Genomic DNA, 17,488 nt, shown 5'->3' on the forward strand with positions numbered 1-17,488 from the left:
AAGTGTACTAACACTTCCTATTGATTCTAACTACTCTAAATGACTTCTAAACATCTAGAAATCATCCAAAAACATGAATCATAACCTTGAATACATAAATTCAAATTCAAGGAAAGTCAAGAGCCAAGTCTAGGAAGTTCTCAGAGTATTTTCAACAAGTCTTTTGCAAATGCTTTTAACTTTGTTTTAAGACTTAAAGATCAAGTTGAGTAAAAAGGAAAAGTTTGAAGTTCATTTCTTCAAAAGTATATAGGGACTATGTATTCTGAAAGGGTTTAAAATGTTTTCACATTTAAACAAGAAAGGAAACCTCGATTTCCAAAGAACCTTCGGGCTAGTTTTCAGAAAAGAGAAATCGCTTTCTAAATGAAGCAAGAGAGGAAACTTTGATTTCCAAGATAGCCTTTGAGCTAAGTTTTTTAGCACTAATCTCAAATCACGGAAAGAAGTATATTTTAAACATAAGAGCTAATATTATATTTTTAGGAGTAGTATTGAGCACCGATATGGGGGAGAGTTCAGACAACTCACAACCCCCATAAACCATGTAGCCATCATGGGTAGAAAATGGTCATACTTTTTAGATGATTCCTTTAGCGCTTTTTAGCATAGACTAGTGGATCCACTTTGTGAGTTAGGTTCTATACCCCCGGCAAGGTATATGACGGTCCTTGGCAGCATGAGGTAAAACGTTGTATCATCACTACAACTCTTAAATGATGGTTGTCGGTTAGAGAAACTCACACATCCGTATTTTGTATTTTTATATACAAACAAAGTTCATATTGTTTCTTTGCATACATACAAAGTTATTATTGTATTTCTAAATACACAGTGTTGACATCATGTTTTAAACAACTTTTCCTTATATTGCATTTGTTTTTAAACTGCTTTATATTGAAATGAGTTCAGTTATGCTGAGTTGAGTTGAACCAGGTAAGTTCTTCTGTTCCTTTCAGATTCTTTTTAAGCTTAAGTTGTGTTTAGCATTCCAGCTAGCATACTCGTACATTCAATGTACTGATGTCAGTTGGCTTGCATCGTCTTATGATGCAGACGCAGGTAACCAGGATCAGCATCCAACGCATCGTTGATCCAGTTGAGCTTCAGAGTTGTTGGTGAGCCTCTTTGCATTCTGGAGGATCTCCCTTTTTCATTACTTTATCATTTTAGTTCATTAGGATGTCGTGAGATTGTACCGACAACCATCTCAGTTGTTTTAGAGGCTTCATAGATAGTCAGTCAGATGTTAGTTAATTCGTCATCATTTTGTTATTGGATTATGTTCACATTTGAGTTACCATTTTGGCTAAGTTAAATGTTTATTTTTAAAACATTATGAGTTCAGTTTGAGACAGTTGAGTTATTTAGCATATTAATCCTTTTCTTAATGCTTAAAGTCTTCCGCTGAGTAAGTAAGCCAGGCCAAGGGTTCGCTTGGGATAGCAATGGTTCTCGAGTGCCGGCCACGTCTAGGGTGTAGGCTCGGGGTGTGACAATCTCATCTCAATCTAAAAGAGGGATAGGAAAACATATCTCGAATGTCAAAACTTAACTCGAATAACTCTATTGAAGCACTTCCTCAACCACACGATCACCAAAATGATCCATAACTATCAATAATGGAAATAGTTCATCAAAAGGGTCCCAATGTTACACATATTGATAGGATTAGAAATTAGTGGTAAAATAGTCGAAAAATCACTTTGGAAATTAAAAGGGTAAGATCAAAATTTTAGTTGAAAATCAAGTTCTACAAGCCAAGAAGAGTTCATGGTTGAAAACTCCATTAAAACAAGCAAGGAATAAGCTCCAATTCAAGAAAATACCATTTTCCAACTTAGAGGAATAACCCTCAAAATCCACATTGAAATCATGATTAAAAGGTGTTTTTGGAAGATAAAAATTGATGAAATCAATAAGGAATGGGAGAGAAGGCTTACCCACACTAATTTTCACAAAATGCAGCCAATAAATCACTTTCCAAAGCTCCAAAAGATTGAAAATGAACGAAATGAGATAAATAGGAAGCATCTTGAGTTTAGGTTCTATCCATGAAAAACTTTAGTCATCGAGATCACGAGCCATTAACTCTCGCGATCGTGAAGGACATGAAGAATACATCACGATCGCGAGACCTCCTGTTCATAATCATGAAGGCTAAAGGAAAAGGTTCATCGCGATCGCGAGCCGATGGGCTGGGATCCAAAAGGTCACGAAGAAGACACATCACGATCACAAGCCTTTGGGCTGCGATCGCGAAGGTCATAAATGACCTACACTAGAAACTGAAAAACTAGCAGACCAACACAAACAAAATGCCCCCGAATGGACCTTAAAAAATCGTTTGGAGTCCGATAAAAATAAGTTGGATATGCTATCTCTATTAAATTTGACATTCTAGACTTAATGGAATTGTATGATTTCTAAAATGAGTTCAAATGATGGAATTACCCTCCCGTACCACTCTTTAAGGCTCAACACCCAACTTCTCACCCAAATGCCCAAACCTCAACCCAAGGCCTCAAAAACCTTACTAACCACGTTACTAGCTCAAGCTCGACAATTCGGTTGCAATTGAAGTGACAGAATCTCCATCAGATACTTGGAACTCAAAATGTTGACCAAAGTAAACCCTACCAAGGATTCTCAACTAAAAAGGGTCAAAATTACTAAAGACACATCCGATCGAATCAGGGACAACACCAATCGTTCTCGCAACACAAACTAAGCTTTGAAATGCTAAGGGGATGGAAAAATGGTTATTTCACAATTAAAAGCAAATACATAATAAATGGGACATTACACTAGTGGTTCTTACCCTAGCAAAGTTATCTCTTTCATTCGAGCCCAAAGATTGGTTGATAGAGGGTGTTTGTCCTATTTGGCCTTCATTTGAGATAGTAGTGTTGATCCACCTCCAATGGATTTTGTGCCCATGGTTTGAGAGTTTTCATATGTTTTCATACTGACCTTCCAAGTGTTGCTCTTGATAGGAACATTGATTTTTCTATTGACTTGGAGCCATGCATCAAGCGTATTTTTATCTATCCTTATCACATGGTTGTATCAAAGTTGAAGGAATTGAAGGATTGGTTGCACGAGTAAGGGGTTCATTCTCCCTAATGTGTCTCCATGGGGTACTCCAGTTCTGTTTGTGTAGAAGAAAGATGGGCCTATGAGGATGCATATTGACTAACAACAATTGAACAAAGTGAAAGTGAAGAACAAGTATCCTCTTCCTCGTATTGATGACTTATTTGATCAACTTCAGGGAGGATCTTTATTTTCTAATATTGATTTAAGGTTCGACTTCCATCAGCTGAAGATTAGGGTAGCGAATATCCCTAAGTCTACTTTGAGGACTCGATATGGTCACTATAAGTTTCTTGTGATGTCTTTTGGTTTGACTAACTATCCAGCAATATTAATGGAGTTTATGAAGGAGATGTTCCAACCGTATTTAGATTCTTTTGTGATAGTGTTCATTGATGACATCTTGGTGTACTCCAAGACTGATGAGGACCATGTTCGACACTTGAGGACTGTGCTCCAGAGATTGAGGGAAGAGAAGTTGTATGCCAAGTACTTAAATTGTGAGTTTTCACTTGATTTTGTTGAATTTCTAGGATATGTGGTGTCCAAGGAGGGTATTCAGGTGGATCCATCCAAGATTGAGATAGTTAGAGGTTAAACTTGGCCTACTCTAATTACCAATATTTAGAGTTTTATGGGAATTACAGGCTATTATAGGTGGTTTGTTCAGAGTTTAGTCACTATTGCATCTCTCTTGACCATATTGACTAGGTAGAGTATGAGCTTTCAGTGGTCTGATGAGTGTGAGGAGAGATTTCAAAAGCTCAAGACCTTGTTGACTTCAGCTCTTGTTTTAACTCTACCCGAGAAGAGTGTGGACTTTACCGTATACTGTGATACTTTTGGAGTCAGGTTAGGTGGTGTTTTGTTGCAGAAAGGGAATATGATCTTTTATGCTTCTAAATAGTTGAAGACCCACGAGAAGAACTACGCTACTTATGACAGACAGATTTCAAATGACCATATCTCCCTCATCCGAACTCAAAAATTAGCAAACTTAGTGGCGTTAGAAAGAGGATTTCAAGACCTTCCATTTGATATATTATGGGCCACCTAACCCATCATGTACTGAAAGTTCTGCTCGTTTGAAGTTGACATAAAACTCACAACTTAAGCATAACTTGCAAAATTCTCAATTTAGCTATTTCCAATTTAGCGCTTTCCAAATTTAGCTCTTTCTAAGGTGGGATGTTACAAGTATAAGGGAACTAAGTATTCCCGTTGTATCACTTTTTTCATTAAGCAAAGAGAAACCTTGTTTTCTAAATGAGCAATGAGTTCAGAGATATTTTAGAGCAGTTACCTCTTTTAAGAGGATAATTTGAGCAACTATCTCAAACCAGAGAAAAAGCATGTTTTATACATTTGAGCATGAATATATGTATTGTTAGGAGTAGTATTAAGCACCGATATGGGGATGAGTTCAGACAACTCAAAATCCTTATAAACCATGTCTTGCCGACATGGGTACAAGATCATACTTTTTAGATGAATCCTTATTGCTTAGTGGATCCACTTGTTTGAGAGGTTCTATACCCTGACATGGTTTATGACAGTTCTGGCAGCGTGGGCGAGATGTTGTATCATCACACAACTCATAGTGATGGTTGTTGGTTAGAGAATCTCCCATTAGAGTTAAACTATATTTGAATATATCGCTTATTATGTTGAGTTCAGAGATGAGTAAGTATTTTGTAAAACTTTAAATGATTTAACTCCTTTGTTTCTTTACATTCAGCTTGAGTATATTTTATCTATTACAGTTCATTTATTCAATTATTTGGCTTCGGCTATATTACATACTCGTATATTTAAATGTACTGATGTCATTCGACCTGCATATTTTTATGATGCATATACAAGTTCAGATCATCAACAGGTGCTTCATAGAGATCACTTTACACTTCAGCTAGCTTTTAGTGAGCATCCTTGCATTCCAGAGGACTTCACATTTACTTTCTACTTAGTAGTTTAGAGATGACATTGGTCTTATCCCGACATCCTTCTTTAATATTAGATACTTCATAGATAGACAAATTAAGTCGAGGTGTCTCTCGATATTTACTTTCTTTTGAGTTGTTTTACAAATTATAAGTATTTCTATTGAGTATTTTCCAGACTCTATGAGATGAATATTTTAGTTTAACAAATTTAATTATGTTTTGAGCCTATCATTACTTGAGTAAGTCTTCTGCTAAGTAATCAGTGAGACCAAGGGTTTGCTTGGGTACAAACAATGGTTCTCGAGTGTTGGCCACGTCCAAGTCCAAGGCGTAGGCTCGGGGCATGACATATATCATCGTCGATATCCATCACTTTAAAATTATTTTGATAGATTGAAGATCAAGAGCTAAGAAGAAACTAAAAAAAGTAACAAAAGAGGGGAACTTTTTTTCGTTACAATCTAAGTTATGAGAAAGTTGTTTGATATATAAATTGTGTTGAATAGAGATGATATTGAAAAGAAAAAGAGAGAAAACATTTCGATATGAAATGTGAAAGTAAAAGAGGGGAACATTTTTTCTTTACAATCTAAGTTATGAGAAAGTTGTTTGATATATAAATTGTGTTTAATAGAGATGAGATTTAGAAGAAAAAGAGAGAGAAAAATTCGATATAAAATATGAAAGTAATAGAGGGGAACTTCTTTTTCGTTACAATCTAAGTTATGAGAAAGTTGTTCGATATATAAATTTGTGTTTAATAGAGATGAGACTGAGAAGAAGAACAGAGAAAAAATTGATATAAAACGTGAAAGTAAAAGAGGGGAACTCCTTTTTCGTTACAATCTAAGTTATTAGAAAGTTGTTTGATATATAAATTGTGTTTAATAGAGATGAGACTGAGAAGAAGAACAGAGAAAAATTGATATAAAACGTGAAAGTAAAAGAGGGGAACTCCTTTTTCGTTACAATCTAAGTTATTAGAAAGTTGTTTGATATATAAATTGTGTTTAATAGAGATAAGCTTGAAAAGAAAATGAGAGAGAAAATTTCAATATAAACTGTGAAAGTAAAAGAGTTGTTTACGGAGTTTCTGAATATAGATAGAATGAGATGAAAAGATTTCGATACGAACGTTGGTGGTGAAAGTTATGTTTTATAGAATGAGAGTAGAGATAAGAACAAGATAATGAGATTTTTTTTATATAATCTAAAAATGTGAGAAAGTTATTTTGTGGATTGTTTGAATAGGATGTTAAAAAGAAATGTGTTGATACAAATTGAAAATGTGAGAGTGTGATTTTGTGGAGTCATACTTGACAAGATGTGAGAATTGAGATGATGACACTGTTAATTTTATACTAGTATTGATGCACATGCGTTGCACGTAAATGCCAAACTATTACACTATTTCTAAAGATAATGTCAATTTTATTAAACCAAATATTTAAGTAAAGGATTATTAATTAAATAATAATGTGTAAGTTCCTGTGATTAATGTAAGGTAGTGTGACACCTCTCTATGCTCTTCAATTATATTTATCTTTTTTGTCCCTTTTTTAAAAACTTTTTTCTCATTTAAAATTTATTGTGATATGTAAATGCAAAAAAGTCACTCTTAAAATCTCTTAATTACACCTCTTACATATACCTTCTCCTCCATTTCCCTACAATTATCTACTTATTTATTGTTGTATTGTTTGAGTTCATGCTTTTGGGTGTTTTTAGGTGAGGGTATGATATTTATTTAACATTCAAGACGAGAGGTCTTCAAATTTAACTGAACTTTAAACTCACTCAATGACTACAAATCATACCTGTGTTTTTTAAGAAGAGAAAAATAACAAACTTAGAAAATTTGTAGTTTAAAATGTGAGGATATCCCTCCATTTCAACCAACATATATATGGAAGTATGAAAATGTGTTTATTGCGCTTTATCAAGAAAGTCACAACTCTTCGGAACGAGTGTTGATTGGTTATGTTACCGCTAAACCTAATTGCTTAATTATCGCATGTGACCTTAAGACTATGTTGGGATTGTTGTTAGGTACTAGTAAATAATATAACCTATTGTATTAAAAAAGTAAGAAAAGAGGGAAACTTTTTTTGGTTACAAACTAAGTTATGAGAAAGTTGTTTGATATACAAATTGTGTTGAATAGAGATGAGATTGAGAAGAAAAAGAGAGAAAAGATTTCGATATAAAATGTGAAAGTAAAAGAGGGGAACTTTTTTTTTCGTTACAGTCTAACTTATGAGAAAATTGTTTGATATATAAATTGTGTTGATTAGAGATGAGATTGAGAATAAAAAAAGAGAAAAGATTTCGATATAAACTGTGAAAGTAAAAGAGTTGTTTGCATAGTTTTTGAATAGAGATAGAATGAATGACAAGATTTTGAAACGTACGAAGGTGGTGAAAGTTATGTTTTATGGAGTGAGAATAAAGATCATAAGAACAAAAAAATGAGTTTTTTTTTTATAATCTAAAAATGTAAGAAAGTTATTTTGTGGGTTGTTTGAATAGGATGTTAATAAAAGATTCTTCGATACAAATAGAAAATGTGAGAGTGTGATTTTGTGGAATAATACTTGAGTAGATGTGAAAATTGAGATGATGACATTGTTATTTTTATACTAGTATGATGCACGTGTGTTGCATATGAATGGCAAACAATTACACTATTTTTTAAGATAATGTCAATATTATTAAACCAAAATTTTAAGTAAAAGATTATAATGAAATAAGAATGTGTAAGTTCATGTGAATAATGTAAGGTGGTGTGACACCTTTCTATGCCCTTTAATTATATTTTATCTTTTTTATCCTTTTTTTTGTGTGATATGTAAATGCAAAAAGTCACTCTTAAAATCTCTTAATTAAACCTTAAATATACTTTTTCTTCCATTCCCCTACAATTATCTACTTATTTATTGTTTTATTATTGGAGTTCCTACTTTTGGGTGTTTTTTAGTTGAGGGTATAATATTTATTTAACATTCAAGACGAGAGGTGTTCAAATTTACCTAAACTTCGAACTCACTCAATGACTACACAATGACTACAAATCACACTTGTAATTTTTAAGAAGAGAAAAAAAATTAGAAAATTAATAGTTTAAAAATGTGAGGAAACCCCTCCATTTCAACCAACATAGGGTAGTATGAAAATGTGTTTATTGTGCTTTATCAAGAAAGTCACAACTCTTTGGAACAAGTGTTGATAGGTTATGTTCCTGCTAAACCTATATGCTTAATTATCACATGTGACCTTAAGACTATGTTGGGATGGTTGTTAGGTACTAGTAAATAATATAACCTATTGTTTTAAAAAAGTAAGAAAAGAGGGGAACTTTTTTTTGGTTACAAACTAAGTTATGAGAAAGTTGTTTGATATATAAATTGTGTTGAATAGAGATGAGATTGAGAAGAAAAGGAGATAAAAGATTTCGATATAAAATGTGAAGGTAAAAGAGGAGAACATTTTTTTCGTTATAGCCTAAGTTATGACAAAGTTGTTTGATATATAAATTGTGTTGAATAGAGATGAGATTTAGAAGAAAAGAAGAGAAAAAATTTCGATATAAACTGTGAAAGTAAAAGAGTTGTTTGCAAAATTTCTGAATAAAGATAGAATGAGATGAAAAGATTTCGATACGAACGAAGGTGGCGAAAGTTATGTTTCATGGAGTGAGAATAGAGATAAGAAAAAAAAATGAGTTTTTTTTTATATAATCTAAAAATGTAAGAAAGTTATTTTTGTGGATTGTTTGAGTAGGATGTTAATAAAAAGATTCTTTGATACAAATCGAAAATGTGAGAGTGTGATTTTGTGGAGTAATACTTGAGTAGATAATGACATTGCTATTTTTATACTAGTATTGATGCACGTGCGTCGCACATGAATTTCAAACTATTACACTATTTTTTAAGATAATGTCAATATTATTAAACCAAAAATTTAAGTAAAGGATTATAATGAAATAACAATGTGTAAGTTCCTGTGAATAATGTAAGGTGGTGTGGCACCTTTCTATGCCCTCTAATTATATTTTATCTTTTTTGTCCTTTTTTTTAGAACTTTTTTCTCATTTTAAATATTTGTGTGATATGTAAATGCAAAAAGTCACTCTTAAAATCTCTTAATTACACCTTACATATACCTTTCCTTCCATTCCCCTACAATTATCTACTTATTTATTATTTTATTGTTGGAGTTTCTGCTTTTGGGGGTTGTTTAGTTGATGGTATTATCGTTATTTAACATTCAAATTGGGGGGTTTTCAAATTTAACTGAACCCCGAACTCACTCAATGACTACAAATCACACTTGAGTTTTTTAAGAAGAGAAAAAACTTAGAAAATTCGTAATTTAAAAATGTGAGGAAACCCCTCCATTTCAACCAACATAGGGTAGTATGAAAATGTGTTTATTGTGCTTTATCAAGAAAGTCACAACTCTTTGGAATGAGTGTTGATTGGTTATGTTTCCGCTAAACCTAATTGCTTAATTATCGCATGTGACCTTAACACTATGTTGGGATGGTTGTTAGGTACTTGTATATAATATAACGTATTGTATTTAAAAAGTAAGAAAAGAGGGAACTTTTTTTTGTTACAAACTAAGTTATGAGAAAATTGTTTGATATATACATTGTGTTGAATAAAGATGAGATTGAAAATAAAAAGAGAGAAAAGATTTCGATATAAAATGTGAAAGTAAAAGAGGGAAAATCTTTTTTTCGTTACAATCTAATATATGAGAAAGTTGTTTGATATATAAATTGTGTAGAATAGAGATGAGGTTGAGAAGAAAAAGAGAGAAAATATTTCGATATAAACTCTGAATGTAAAAGAGTTGTTTGCAAAGTTTCTGAATAGAGATAGAATGAGATGAAAATATTTCGATACAAACGAAGGTGGTGAAAGTTATGTTTTATGGAGCTAGAATAGAGATAAGAAAAAAATGAGATTTTTTTATATAATCTAGAAATGTGAGAAAATTATTTTTGTGATTGTTTGAATAGAATGTTAATGAAAAGATTCTTTGATACAAATCGAAAATGTGAGAGTGTGATTTTGTGTAGTCATACTTGAGTAGATATGAAAATCGAGATGATGACACTGTTATTTTTATACTAGTATTGAAGCACGTGCGTTGCACGTGAATGCCAAACTGTTACACTATTTTAAAGATAATGCCAATATTATTAAACCAAAAATTTAAGTAAAGTATTATAAATGAAATAACAATGTGTAAGTTCCTCTCAATAATGTAAGGTGGTGTGACACCTCTCTATGCCCTTTAATTATATTTTATCTTTTTTGTCCTTTTTTTAGAACTTTTTCTCATTTTAAAATTGTGTGATATGTAAATGCAAAAAGTCACTCTTAAAATCTCTTAATTACACCTTACATATATACCTTCTCCTCCATTCTCCTACAATTATCTACTTATTTATTATTTTATTGTTGGAGTTCCTGGTTTTGGGTGTTTTTAGTTGAGGGTATTATCGTTGTTTAACATTCAAATTGGGGGTTTTCAAATTTAACTGAACTTCGAACTCACTCAATGACTACATATTACACTTGAATTTTTTAAAAAGAAAAAAAAATAGAAATCATAGAAAATTCGTAGTTTAAAAATGTGAGGAAACCCTTTCTATTTTAACCAACAAAGGTTAGTATGAAAATGTACTTATTGTACTTTATCCAGAAAGTCACAACTCTTCAGAATGATCAATACTCATCAGAAAAGTCACAACTCTATGGAAAAGTCACAATCCTTCAATGTGAAAATTTGTCTTCTTTCAATAAATATAATATCAAATATAGAAATATATTAAATTGGGTGTTTTAAAAAGAAGAATAGAATCCTTAGAAATTCGTAATTTAAAAATGTGAGAAAATCTTTCTATTTATAGCCAACGAAGGCTAGTATGAAAATATATTTATTCTGTCTTATCATAAAAGTCACAACATTTTAAAATCATGCGACTTCACGTTCAACCGCATGCAAAACTAACACACAGAACCTATCTAAAGTAATCCACTAAGAAAATTTTAAAATACAACTCCAATCAAGGAGAGAAGAATGTGGGAGTAAATCATGAAGAAATAAAGGAGTTGAACATAATATGTGTTTTAAAAAGAAGAAAAGCATGTGTTTCTTGCTGATATGCGTTATTTTTATCAAGAGAAGAGCCAATTTTCCTTGTCGCAACAGACTTATAATATGTGTCTCTAGTCATCGCAATCATTAAAGCAACAGAATTTACATTCCATTTGAATTCCTTTTGTCTACTAAAATTGAAATAGGACAAAAACTTGCATTATGTAAGTGAAGACTTTAGTCCTCTTGTTTTGGAAGAAGGTAAAATGAAGTTTTCTGTAGACCACATGCCTTTAGCTAAGCATATGTACAACCTTGGCAATTGCTAATTTGCTACTGATGAGAACATTAAAATCCAAAGTCTTTCACTGGACAAGATTCAACTCATCATGGATTACTTATGCTGGTTCTATTTCGTGTTTGCCATAATAATTAATTTAGGATCATCCTCGGATGGCATAACAATTCGAGCAATGAGACGATAGTGATAAAATTTGAATCTGATGATCAGATGAAGAAGAAACAGAAGAAAGGAATGAAGAATAAAGAGAATCAACAACTATAATTTGGGAAATTTTATTTTGCATTGAATGAATTAATTAGTACACATATTCCATGGCATATATATACATTGCACATCTCACTAACTAATTTGCTAGCTGACATGACAACTAATTGTTCCTCTAACTAACTTGACAATTGTGTAACTAGCTAGATGATTGGATTAAGTTATACTAACGGTTCCATAACTATTTAACTCCTATAGTTTTAATAGCCCCCTCAAACTAGGTCCTATGAAGACATTCAAGACACCTAGTTTGGACAATAAGAACTCATGTTGAGTCTTTCACAAATCTTTAGTCAATAAGTCTTCCAGTTGATCATGTGAAGGAGCATACACAATCTTGATCAAATCCTGCTGAATCTTTTCCCTGACAAAGTGATAATCTATCTCGATATGTTTAGTTCTCTCATGAAATACTGGATCTGCAGCTATTTGAATAGCTGCTTTGCTATCATAGTAGATTGATACTGGCCCTTCAATATGAATTTCCAATTCCTTAGCAGGTTAGTGACCCAGACTACCTCAGTTGTTAAGCCTGCTAAAGTTCTATACTCAGCATCTGTTGAACTTCTGCTTGGATTTCCAGGCAATGAGAGAGTCACCAAGTTTGAGGATGTAACCTGTTACAGTCTGGCCCAATCAGCATCACAATACCATGTTAGTTTCATGTCCTTCTCTGATGACATTAGTAATCCCAGCCCTGGTTGAGTCTTAATATACCAAAGAACTCTCAATGCTGCATTATAATGTTTCACTATGGGTCTCTCTGCATAAACTGACTTAATGTTCGAACTGTGTAGGCAATATCAGATGGTTAAGTAAAGTAGTTTCCCAATAATTATTTGTTATTGTTGTACATTTTCAAATAGTTCAACCAACTCAGTTGCCCCATCATCAGCTTACTCAGCTTTATGTTACACTCCAAAGGAGTTAAAGTTATCTTGCCTCACGTTAAACCAATAACTCTATAACATACTTTCTTTGGTTTATCAAAATCCCCTTATTTAATTTGCTAAATTCAATCCCAAGAAAAACTTTAACTCTCTTAAATCTTTGATTTTTGAAGATTGACGGAGTACTAGTTTGGTATCCTGGATCAGTTGTGTGTCATTGCCTCTTATTAGCAAATCATCCACATAGACCAGTATGATTACCATCTTGTTTCCTTGCTTCTTAGTGAATAAAGAGTAGTCCAGATGACTCTTCTTATATCCTGAGTTTACTAATGCTTCTGTTAGTTTCAAGTTCTATAGTCTAGATGCTTGTTTGAGTCCATACAAAGACTTGACAAGCTTATAGACCATAGGTGTATCCCCCGGACCTTCAAACCTTTAGGCATCTCCTTCAAAACATCTTCCAACAAATCCCCTTGCAAAAAGGCGTTGTAGACACCCATTTGGAATAACGGCCAATTCTCTACAAATAACAGTTCTAACTGTCACCATTTTCACAACTAGTGAAAGGGTTTCTTGATAATCAACACCAGCAGTCTGATTGTATCCCTTTGCTACAAGTCTTGCTTTGTATCTTTTCATATCACCGTCAGGCTTGTATTTGATCTTGTGCACTCATTTGCAACCAATCACTAACTGATCATGAGGTAAATGAACTAGTTTCCAAGTCCCCTTATCTTTCAAAACTTGCAATTCTTGCTTCATAGCATCAACTCATCTTGCATTTGTTACAACTTCTTCATATATAATTCTTAGAGTTAAATGATATTTTTATAAATTTATTTTCAAAATCAATTTAAAATTTTAAGAATTCTACATCATTCATAGCATACACAAAAAAAATAAAAAATCAAGACTCCAATCATAAAATTGTAAATGAAAAGAACGTAATTAATTGCAAAAATGAAGGAAACAATATTTAAGAAAAGAAATATTGAGAAAAAAAATGTTTAACCCATTTTTATTTGGATGCAACGGTTTTTCAGTATTAGCTACTTCTCAAGCAAAACGATAGTTATTTATTTTATATTTTTCATATAATTTGTGTGAATGTTATGAGAAGACAATCAATAAAAATGAATGAAAAAATTAAAAGAAAGTGTAGTTCCCACTTTCCTACTTTGTGTCCCCCATTTATCTTTCACTTCCTCCTCCGCGTTTTAGTGATTATAATTTTTTTACCTTCTAAATTTTAATTTATATGTTATATCTTTATTTACATTCAAATGGATAAATAAATAAACTTAATCATCTCAATTCAATTTTTAAAATTTATAATTATAGTTAACTTTATCTCCGAAGTAGTTTGAATTTAAATTTTTGATCTTTATCTTTTAAAACTAATTAACTTCTCAATTCAAAATTTAAATAATTCTTAAAAGGACTTTAAAAGAACTTTCATATTATTATTTTTCATTTAAAGATACAGAAAGACACTTTAAACATGTGTAAATAGGAATTATATCTATTGATTCATTGATGCAAGTATTTTTGTCTATTTCTAGTATTACTGCAATTAAAATAAAATAAACAATATATAAATATTGAATACTATTTACTAATATGTATTAAATAGGAATAGTTAGATCTTAATATATATTAAATGAACAAAAAACTGAAATTAGAACAATCTTTATTACAAACACAATTAAACAACTTATGAAACAGAAATAGATAGATTTATAGTTTAAGACATGATAAGTTGATGTATAAACAGAGTTCAAGAATATTGTCCCTAAAATTATCATGTATGCATTTATTCTAAATTAATTAAAATAGAAATTTGTGTTACGTTAATATGCAGAAATAATTAGTAATGTGAAAATCCACAATATATACATTATGACTATAAAATTTACCTTGTCATCTTGCAAAACTAATTTTAAAGAGAAGGATATTTACTTTGTGTACTTATCCGGCACTAATCACAATCGAATAATTTGAATTTTGAAATTTCATCGTGTGAATTTGCTTGAAATATTTGATATCGTATAAAATTGTAATGCCATAACTGATTTTGGTGTTCAAAAGAACAATGTTTGGTTTCTACATCGTAGGATTACGCGGTAGTATTTAATTGATGGGCAGTTTTAAAACTGTTTTGGATTTTAAGCATTTATTAAATTAAATAATCTAAAATCTATGAAGGGAATCCTTATAAATATTAATTTAGGATGTGGTAAAGTGCAGTTGAAGCCGTTCATTATGGATAGTTGCTGTTATATTATTATTATTATTAGTATGCGTTGCGCGGATAAATGTAATTGTAAATATTAATTTATAGACAATTTTAAAATTTAATTTATTATTAATTAATATTATCAAATAAATGCTACATATTAAATATGTGTAGATAATAACTTAAACAATATATTAAAATAAAAAATAAAAGTAATGATACAAACCCAACGAATTAAACATCAATCCTCCTGGAAAAAAAAACAGTAAAAAGTTAATTAATAATAAGTTAAATTTTATATAACGCGATAAAATAAAATAAAATTCTAAATGTAAATTTTAAAAAATTATTTGTTAAATGTCCAACATATTTGATAATTAAAATTCAATTCAAATTACTTGCTTAGAAAGATATGATATTACCCCGTATAAATTGTTTGTTTAACTCAAAAGTTCAGAAAGAATCAAGTTACCAACAATATATTCCATAATTTGATACTCCCTCTGTCCCAATTTATATGACTCACTTTCCTTTTAGTCAGTCCCAAAAAGAATGACACATTTCTATTTTAAGTAACAATTTGCCTATAAAATGTCTTTTTTACCCTTAATGAAATGATTTACAACCACACAAATTTCTATCATTCATTTTGGACCACAAGTTTTAAAAGTCTTTCCATTTTTCTTAAAGTTTGTGCCAAATCAAAGTACATCACATAAAATGGGACGGAGGGAGTATCACTTAAAACAACTCTGAATTTGAGCAGCATCAAAAACAGTCACAACTCATAAATATATATTATCTTTATCTATACTCAACCACATGACATATGTAGATTAAATAAGATAAAATTATTCAACTTTATCTAGGACAAATTTCAAAATAACCTTTGAGATAGAAAGTCAACAATTCTTGTGTGTCTCGTGAACCTGAAACTAACAGTAGGTTGGACTTTGGAGCAATATGCTTGTACTTGTGTCATGTTGCTGATAATTTCAAATAGACTATACAAATTGTTCATAATAATAATTTAGGCTCTACTAAGAAATAATTTTTAAAACAGGAACAGAATGCAACATGCTAGCAACTCTTGCTCAAGTTTGTTCCACAATCTCACACAATTTCTTCTTCCATAGACCACATATATATGCTCATCGTCGACTTTAAAATTTACCATTTACTTAAATAAAATTAGTTAGCAAGTATTGGCAAATATTGAAAAAAAAAAAAAAAAGCATGCAAGGAATCATACGTCTGGGTTCAATCACATATTTAATATGGAATCAATATAAGTCTAAACACTGTCTCATTAACGGATTATAGATTAGCTACCCTTGAACTTCTAAATTGTATATTACAATAAAATTATATTTAGGATTTCAAGAGGATAAGTGCACTATTACAAAAAAATAAAAATAGATCTAAGATATATATTTGATTGATTTACATTTAGGTTCTTATCATTAAACCTACTAACTTTCAATTATAGGTTCAAAATTATTCTTACTTTTTAAAATAGTAGTAGTAGTAATTGTGTATCGTCCACTATTATTAGTTTTAATATACATATTTAGTTTCATTATACAAAATTTTTACAGTGAATTAGGAATTTTCAATGTGACAAACTTGAAAATTTAAAAAGATTGAAAGAAATTATTTTAATTATACACTAACTAATTACCATTAAACATAACATCTCAATTACACTACATATGGATATATAAATTATTACCTGAAGAAATCTCAAATCTTTTTTTCCACACTTATCTTCTAATTTGTCATTGCAAATGCTCCCATCGGAAAATTGTCTTCTCATGAAAGGCAAAATATGCAAAAATACAATAATCACAAATTACTTATTGAAATTAATGAGTAACAAAGAGATTAAGAATATGATTGGCGTGGAAACAAATTTTTTAGAGAATGATATTGTGCCAATAAAAAAAAAGTGATCAATATACACTTTGGAGAAAAAAATGAATATGCTCTTTCACAAATTCTTTGGATGTTGTTGTATAAAGTGGGGACAGGAGGGAAAAAAAAAAGTGCTCCTGCGAGAGAGAATGGGGGGAAGTGGGAAGTTGTGGTGGTTTTATAATCCTCTTTTTGTTTTTATTTAATTGATTTATTTTATTATTTTATATTTTATTACTTTGACAATCAGTTTTCTTTAGTAACTGCATTATCCTATAAAAAAAACTGTAATATTATAAAAGAAACTGCAATATTAAAATAAAATAAAAAATCATAATAAAAAGACTAAAGTAACTGCAAATTTTGAATTTTTAAAAAGCGGTAAAAGTTAAAAGCAAAAAAAAATTCCTTTTAATGTTAACTTTATTTTTATTTTCGAAATTTAAATTAATTTAATAATTAAGATTATTATTATGATAATATCTGTTTTAATTTAATTTAATTTAATTATTATTATTATTATTATTGTTATTATTATTATTATTATTATTATTATTATTGTTATACATTTGTTTTGCTATAAATAAGGAGGCTGTGGAAACATATTATTATTATCATTATTAAATAAATACTTTTTGTCAAACAATTTTTAATTATTTTTTAAAAAACTCAAAATTTGAGAATGTAACTCATAATAAAAAGACTAAAGTGACTGCAAATTTTG

General features: G+C 30.6%; 1 protein-coding gene across 1 annotated transcript; it reads left to right on the forward strand.

Moving 5' to 3' along the window:
• The first annotated feature begins 3,430 nt into the window (after positions 1 to 3,430).
• On the forward strand, positions 3,431 to 12,426 carry LOC107062308 (uncharacterized). The gene is made up of 3 exons (XM_015312821.1): positions 3,431 to 3,658; positions 3,827 to 3,948; positions 12,222 to 12,426. Exons 1-3 carry the CDS (start codon positions 3,431 to 3,433, stop codon positions 12,424 to 12,426), a joined length of 555 nt encoding a protein of 184 aa, XP_015168307.1.
• Positions 12,427 to 17,488: the final 5,062 nt, after the last annotated feature.

Source organism: Solanum tuberosum, unplaced genomic scaffold (assembly GCF_000226075.1).
Source record: "Solanum tuberosum cultivar DM 1-3 516 R44 unplaced genomic scaffold, SolTub_3.0 scf00217, whole genome shotgun sequence".
Taxonomy (NCBI): domain Eukaryota; kingdom Viridiplantae; phylum Streptophyta; class Magnoliopsida; order Solanales; family Solanaceae; genus Solanum; species Solanum tuberosum.

Coding starts and splice junctions, on each gene's coding strand:
- LOC107062308 (XM_015312821.1), top strand. CDS start 3,431: ATGGAGTTTATGAAGGAGATGTTCCAACCGTATTTAGATTCTTTTGTG. Junction 3,659..3,826: donor TGTCCAAGGAGGGTATTCAG/GTGGATCCATCC, acceptor ATGAGCTTTCAG/TGGTCTGATGAGTGTGAGGA. Junction 3,949..12,221: donor TGTGATACTTTTGGAGTCAG/GTTAGGTGGTGT, acceptor ATTCCTTAGCAG/GTTAGTGACCCAGACTACCT.